This window comes from Lathyrus oleraceus, chromosome 6, assembly GCF_024323335.1.
Source record: "Lathyrus oleraceus cultivar Zhongwan6 chromosome 6, CAAS_Psat_ZW6_1.0, whole genome shotgun sequence".
In the NCBI taxonomy this organism is placed as follows: Eukaryota; Viridiplantae; Streptophyta; class Magnoliopsida; order Fabales; family Fabaceae; genus Lathyrus; species Lathyrus oleraceus.
The window spans coordinates 499,809,504-499,817,593 of NC_066584.1; the positions used below are offsets into that span (position 1 = coordinate 499,809,504).

At 30.9% G+C, this 8,090-nt stretch overlaps 1 protein-coding gene and 1 pseudogene across 1 annotated transcript; both read left to right on the forward strand.

Moving 5' to 3' along the window:
* The first annotated feature begins 789 nt into the window (after positions 1 to 789).
* Positions 790 to 2,667, forward strand: LOC127091072 (40S ribosomal protein S10-1-like; annotated as a pseudogene).
* A 697-nt stretch (positions 2,668 to 3,364) lies between these two features.
* Positions 3,365 to 4,831, forward strand: LOC127091081 (uncharacterized). The gene is made up of 3 exons (XM_051029613.1): positions 3,365 to 3,631; positions 4,355 to 4,509; positions 4,765 to 4,831. The coding sequence occupies exons 1-2, from the start codon at positions 3,470 to 3,472 to the stop codon at positions 4,496 to 4,498; spliced, it is 306 nt and encodes a 101-aa protein (XP_050885570.1). The 5' UTR covers positions 3,365 to 3,469; the 3' UTR covers positions 4,499 to 4,509; positions 4,765 to 4,831.
* The last annotated feature ends 3,259 nt before the right edge of the window (positions 4,832 to 8,090 follow it).

Consider the following 8,090-nt stretch of genomic DNA (forward strand, 5'->3'; position numbering starts at 1 on the left):
AGCCATAATGCCTGAAAGATAAAGTAAATCAGACAATCAGTGTAAGAAAGCAACAATACAAGCAAGAAAATAAAAAAAATACTGAGAAAATTCTAGAGATGCATCTCCGGTTACTGGGAAAATTAAACATTGAAAATTTTTCGGAGATGCATCTCTAGAATTTTCTACAATATCGGTCGCGTTAATGGCACCAATGTACACATGCAATCACAAAAAACAATGTTTTTATCATCCTTTTCAACTAACAAATGTGTTTTACACTATGTCTAAACTATCATACATACAACTTCTACTCACTTATAACCTTAATCATCAATTCCTACTCATTTACACAAACTAAAAAGCTTTTCAAAACATAAAAAAGCTTGCAAATTTCAACTTTGCTTCAGTTTTGAATGATGTCTCTGATGTTGATTGAAGTTTCCTTGAGTTTTGTTATTTTATTTTGGACTTGGTGATAAGAAAAAATTTAAGAGAGTTTAAAGTGGTTTTGAAAAATATCAGAAATGAGGAAGGAAAATGGCTCTGCCCAAGCTCTAAAATATTTCGGAGATGCATATCCGAAATAAGTTCGAAGATACATCTCCGAAATAAGTTCGAAGATGCATCTCAAAAATATTTTAATATTAAATGAGGATTCAGTGCGTTCGGAGATGCATCTCCGAAATTTAAGGGCATTTAAGTATTTTCACGTGGTGTAATAGTAAGATCTAAAGTGCATTAAGAAATTCTAAAAAAAATGATATTCCCATCTTAAAATGAAAATTGGGCCATTATAAATCAGGCCCAAAAAGAAAGGTCCATTATAAACGAAGGAAACATAAATTAGGGTTTTGAGTTCAGATTGCAGCAGCTAAGCGATAGAGAGTATTGGGAGTTTTTGCTGCTGAACTTTCTCTTGTGCCGCCTCCACATTGCAACCATGGTACTTGATTTTCTCGTCTCAATTCCTTTGCAAACACTAATCGAAGTTCTATATCATTGTTGTATTCGAATTTTGCGAATCTATTTTTACATTTCTATGTTTATTTTTACCAGATCTTATCCGAGAAAAATCGCAGAGAGATCTCCAAATACCTCTTCCAAGGTTCGTTATTATTGTTCAGTATTTTAGGGTTTCGTTTTGTTGTGATTTTATTTCGCTTTTGTGTTTGAATCGGTTTAGTTGTTGTTCAGAGGGAGTTTGCTATGCAAAGAAGGACTTCAATTTGGCAAAGCACCCTGAGATTGATGTACCAAATCTGCAAGTGATTAAGCTGATGCAGAGTTTCAATGCGAAAGGAATATGTGAGGGAGACTTTTGCTTGGATGCATTATTACTGGTTTTTGACTAATGATGGAATCGAGTTTCTCAGGACTTATCTCAATCTTCCATCTGAGATTGTGCCAGCTACTTTGAAGAAGCAGGCTAAGCCAGCTGGTAGACCATTCGGTGGTCCACCTGGTGATCGCCCTAGGTAATTTTGGGGTGTTGTTTTTGGTTTGGTTAATTCGATTGCTCTGAGTTTTTGTGTGTTAATCTTGTTTATTTGTCTTTGAACAGAGGCCCACCTCGATTCGAGGGAGAAAGGAGATTTGGCGGTGACCGTGATGGGTACCGTGGTGGTCCAGGTCCCAGAGGGCCTGGTGGTGAGTTTGGTGGAGACAAGGGTGGAGCTCCTGCTGACTACAGACCTTCTTTCGGGGTAATCTTCTTGCATCAGTAGTTAATTTGAATAAGTTTGAAAGTTGTGTTCCTATTGATTTGTCTATTCATTTATTTTCAAAGATGATTTTGTTTTCATTTTATTATGTGGTTAAGGGTGGGTTAATTTTGGTAGCTTAATATCTGCTTCAGTAATATATTTGACACCTATGGTTTTGGATGCTCCTCTTGCTGTTTACATTGCTTTTTGTTTAGTTTCCATTTTCAAGACTGCTTCTCTAAATATAGATTAACATCTCAGTCTTATAAATTTGATTCTGTTAGCATTTAGTTACAGCCATGTTTTATTTTTTCCAAATTATGCTGTTTTCTTGACTTCTCAATATACCTTAGATCTTGGTTGTGATTCCTATGATCAAATTATGTTAGCCTGTACTTGCAAGATTTCTTATGTGACACAATGACTTGTCATGAATGCTCTTCTAATTTCAAATGATGATGCACTAGTTTGTTCTACCTTCCGAACTTCTATCGTTCTACAAATAAAGTATTTTTTGTATTTTTAGTGGAATATTGTTTAACTATGAAGTTCTCTTTCTGTGTAATTCAAATTCTATTCATTCTTTCATCATTTGTTGAGTTTTATAGTCATAGTATTGATCGAAATTTATTCTTCCCATTATTGTAGGGTCCTGGTGGAAGGCCTGGCTTTGGTCGTGGTTCTGGTGGCTTTGGAGCACCAACAAGTTCAAACCATGCTTAAATGTTATGATTTCGGATCCAGTTCTTGCAGTTTTGGCTGTCTTTAGATCCTATAGTATTTCCAGACAATATGCATGATTAATATGAGCAATGAAGTGTAAAATAAATGATTTTTACTTGAAATTCTATCTTACTTTTCTCCCTTCGATGTGATGAACCACAATATTGGAGATTTTGAGTGAAAAAATTGGATTGGGAATGAAGAGCTTTTAGGTGAGGGTTTGTGTTGGAAAACAATAATGACAATGGTTGTGTGATCATGCAGTTGTTTCTTTCATTAGATTATTTCGAAGATGCATCTTCGGAAACATCTAACATGCAAATGTGACATAATATTTCAAAATTTTGTCCAAACTTTTGGAAATGTGGCTTCAAAATTTCTACTAAATTGATCAATTATCAATATATTTCTTGAAATATTTCGGAGATACATCTCCGGAATACAAATAATCCAACTTATATTGCGTCATTCATAACGGTGTATTTTGTGTGTATTAAATTGCATTCAGAGATGCATTTTCAAAAAATATGATACATTTTATTATTTTCCGTGACGAGAAATCCTCACATACTAATACCAAGCCCAATCCATTTCCTTTCCAACTGGCCCATCAAGTCAGTTCTATCAAACAAGAAAAAAAAAATCCAGCACCAGCCGCTTAGGTGTATCAGAAACAAGTTGGAGTCGCCGAACTGAATCAACTCATCGGAAAACGCAGCCAAAACCCGCCACAAACAGTGACAAATCCTTTCAAGTTTTTATTGTTTTTTCGTTTTTTTTTTTTTTTTCTTCACGCCGCATCGAGATTTCACATTAAAGAAGCGCGCATTGACAAAATAGTTCAGTATGTAAAACCTTCACAATCTAAATTTTTGCGCCGTTACGATTATTTGATTTTTAGGAGAATAGTAGTTAAACGTGGTAACAATTATTTGTGATTAATATATTTTTCACTTGGAAATTCACTTGTGATAGTGTGAGATTTTATTTGCTACTAGTTTGTTTTTACTGATACGAATGAATCTGAATTAGGGTTTGTTGGGATTAGGAGATAAGGGAAAATGAAGCAAGTAGTAGGAATGGTGGTTTCGAATAAAATGCAGAATTCGGTTGTGGTGGCAGTGGATAGATTATTTCACCACCCGGTGTTCAACAGATATGTTAAGCGCACTTCAAAGTTCATGGCTCACGACGAGAACAATCTTTGTAATATCGGTGACCGGGTTAGTATTTGTAAAGTTATGTCTATTGATTTGATTGTATAGTGTTGTTGAATAGTGGCTATAACGATGTTATCGATTTTAAAAATTACTATTGTTTGTAATAGGGATATGTAGTACAAAATGTTTTCTGATAGCCGCTATTACGGAATATAGACAAACCACTTTTTTTTTGTGATCCAGGATTGATAACATTTTCTTGTACTACAAAGTGTCAACAAGTATATGTTTCAAAAGGATGTCATGGTTTTAAATTGAAGTTGCGGGTGTTGCGATTGCGGTTCTTGCATTGTGAATTTTTATTGAAAGATGTTCGAAATACATGGTGAAAAAGCACTTAAATTAAGACTTTTTATTTCATCATAAGTAAATTGAGTCAAAGGGTTTTGAAATTTTGATTTTTGAACTTTTGATGAAAATACTTAAGAAATATTTGAGAAATTGTCTGATGTGGTTTCTTATATGATTGGACATTTGATTTTAGATCACATTGCAATTGCGGTCCTATGCGGTTGCAGAAGCTACCGCATCAACAATATTGCAACCACATGCGGTTTTGGATGTTACCGCATCAGCAATATTGCAGCCCCAATTGTGGTTGCGGACTACAATTTAAAACCACGGGTGTTATAATTTGAGACTGATGGAGTTCAACTTTGGATTGGTTGTGTTCTTGGTTTTGCAAGAAAACTAAACAAGTGTATGTTTTGATGGTTCTTATTTCAGGTTCGATTGCATTCTTCTAGGCCTTTGAGCAAGCGTAAACATTGGGTGGTTGCTGAAATTCTCAAGAAAGCACGCATATATGTTCCTCCTTCTGCACCGGTGTCTGAGAATGTGAGCTCCGGAGGACCTACATCTACATCATGAATTGGTTAAAGGTATTAATAAGTTTATCTCTGCTGCTAGATTTATGCAGTTTCTAAATGTTGGTGTGTGGAAGTGGAGTGTGTAATGAAGTTTAGGTGAGTGAAACCACTTTAGTCTAGTACATATAATTGACAATATGGTATATGATACTGTGTTTTCAGTAGTAACTTATAACTATAAGTTTGCATGCTTTTGCTACTTGAATTTTCCCATGCTATTGTGCTGGCAAAATAACTCAATAATGGAAATGCTAATTTTTATGGCAGGAGGAATTTTAATGTGACATGTTCCAAGGTTGATTAGCTTGTTTGTTGATGGGTTAGAACTTAGAATTAGTCTTCTGCAATTTCACGTGATTTTTGAATTCTTATTAGACGTCGAGATGCTATGTGTGATCTTTATTGCCATTTGTGCAAATGAATTATAGTGTAGGATGATTACAAAAGGGTTTGTATGTCTGCAGATTTCAAATTTTCATAATAATTGATAAGACGTTTACATGCGTTATCGTATTGCATTTTCTTTTAATTTCTCAACAAGGATGAAAAGGCCTTAACTTTTGAATTTTGCTATGCTTTAGCGCCTCTATTTGAAAACACTAATAGGCATAGTTCAGATAACGGACAATTGTAGTTTGCCTAAATTCCAACATAGCTGCTATTTGTTATTTGACAACACTTATCACAACTAAAGAAATCACAAATTGGAAAAAGCAAATTGAGATGAATAACGAATTCTATATAGTGATGAATGCTAACCTTAGTCAACTAATGTTATATATGTAGATAGAATCGGACTGTTCATGGTTCAGTTATGTAAGAATAAGAAAACTGAACCGAATCATAAGAGTTCAAAAGAACCAAACCAAATTGTTATAGTTTTTTTTTCCTGAATCAAACCAAACCGAGTTAATAGTTCGGTGAACCAATTCTTAGTTTTGAACCAAACTGAACTGCTATTAAGCCATTTTTCCTGAATTGTACTGTTTTAATGGTAAACCAAACTGTTATATCTTTTTTCTAAATTCTTTTAATAACTACCGAGTTCATGTTGTTTGAACTACTTGTTTAGTGGCCAGTGAATGAATTTGTGGAGAGTATTTTTCAGTTTCATTGTTTCAATTGTTTCAATTTTCATTGCCTACATGATAATGAAACCAATCTTTGATTTCAAAAATAAAGGTAATGATTAAAGTGAAACTGATTGGGAAAATGGTCAAGAAGAATTACATTGAAGAATTCAGCAAAACTCTTTACTCTCACATTACCCTTTTATTTGTATACACGGCTCTCTAAAGTTCATTTGTCGCTTTAAAAACTGAGTCTGAGAGGTTATTTGCTGTTCAGTTCTTACAGTTTGGTTGAGTTATTTCCAGTTTGGTTCTGGTCAGTAAAGTATGGGAAATAATAGTTTGGTTGGCAAATTATCTAAATTGGTTCGATTAATTTCAAGACAGATTGGTTCAGTTTGGCAGTTTAGTTAGCTTAGTCTTGTTCTTCTTTGAGGTTATTTTGACCCAGCCTAGATGTATATATCTAGGGCTTGTTTGAAAGACTTTTAATTTTTAGTTCTAAAAATGTGTTTTGTATATCTGTTTTAAACAATTATTTTAAAAATGAGAATGAGAAAAAAAGTTGCTTGATAATCAATTATTTGAAATCTGTTTTTAGGAGTGAGAAAATATATTTGAATATTTAATTTTTTAAACTGTTTTAAAAATAATAAGATGATAAAATTCTTTGATAATTTAATTTTTAAATTTGATTATATTAAATAACAAAAAATCAGAAATAGTTTTATGATCATTTAGTTCCTAACGAATTATTTTTTATTATAAAGTAGAGTTAAAGAAAAATTTATATCTAATCAAACATGTTTATTATATAGTTAAATATTTTTAATAATGTAGACTGATTGATAATATAAAAATATATACATTAAACTTATTTATAAATTTAATCAATTATAAAATATTTAATATAATGAGTTAATTTGTAATATATTATACAACAAAAAGAAGTTAAAAAATATACAATCTTATAAATCAATAAATAATTAAGTTAATCTATAATATATATATATATATATATATATATATATATATATATATATATATATATATATATATATATATATAAACTGATGGTTTATAGTAAAGAGAATGTACAACAGAATTTATACAAAAGTTTTATATAATTATTGTGCCATTAATAAAAAATGACGTGTTTTTTTTATCATTTTTGAAAACAAAACTGAAAAATGAAAAGAAAAACATATTTATATTGTTTTGGTTTTTTAGTTTTGAAAACTGAAAAATTAAAAATAGTTTTGCAAAAGTATTTTTTAAAACAAATCATTCAAACAAATTTTTTGTTTTTAAGTTTTTAAAACTAATTCAAACAAGTCCCTAGTAGTTCTACGTAGGGGTGTGAAAAAAATGAATTTTTTAATGTTCCATATATATTATTTAGGCACCACATGAAAATATTAAAATGTTTATAAATTTCGAAAATGCATCTCCGAACATATCTCATACACACAATTCATTCGGTTTTGAGTCACGTCCTAATTTTATGACTTAAATTATTCCGGAAATGTATTTCATGTCTTTGGAAATATAATTCTAGAACTCAAAAACATTTCCAAACATTACTTGTATAATCCATAAGTAACTTCAAGTATTTTTTTTAAAAATTCCTCGTCTCTGTTGTTTAAGGATTCAAGTTATACTTTTGATTGATGTATTTTTCATCACATTTAGCTACATGCATCTAACCTACGATATTTTCAACAAAACATTGTCCAAACAACCTTTTTTATTGACAATTATTTCATTCACAACCGATACTATATTTCAGTTTGTCTTTTCTTGTGAGTTTAGGAAATGTATTTTCGGAGACATTCTCAGAATGCTATTCCGGATAAAGTAAGTTATAAAATTGGGGAGTAGTTCAAAAACGAATGAGTTGTGTGTGCATGTGATACGTTCGGAGATGCATTCTTGAAATTTGATGGGCATTTTTGGTTTTTTATAGGGTGTTTTTCCATCCCATAGGATAGGATAAGAAATTTCTGGAAAAAAATAGTTAAAATGTATTTTTTATCACTTTACTTCAAAGTCAATTTTAAATTAAAATGTATTTTTTATAACCATTTAAACGTGACTTTAATCACTATGGTTATAACAGTTTTGATTTTTAGTTTCGATAAGTTTTGTTATTTTAATCTCTACAAAATAAAATTAAAAAAATATATATTATTTTTATTTTTTGATATCAAAATTATTAGATCACGTATGATATCTCTGAAATTACAAAAAATATTTTTGAATTAGTATACATTGAATTTAAACATTTTTTTGTTGTAAATTATTAATCATTATAGTAGTAATTTTGAGTGTGTTTTAAAATAAAAAGAAAATATTCAAGTGAAGATTAATTTTTGAATTCAGAAATAGACAATACTTATGAAGTGTTGGAGTATGTTTAAATTCAAATATAAACAACATTTCTGAAGTGTTGCAACAGATTTGAAATTTATAATTTTTTATCTCATATTATATGTGCATGCTAATATGAAAAAAATTATTTCT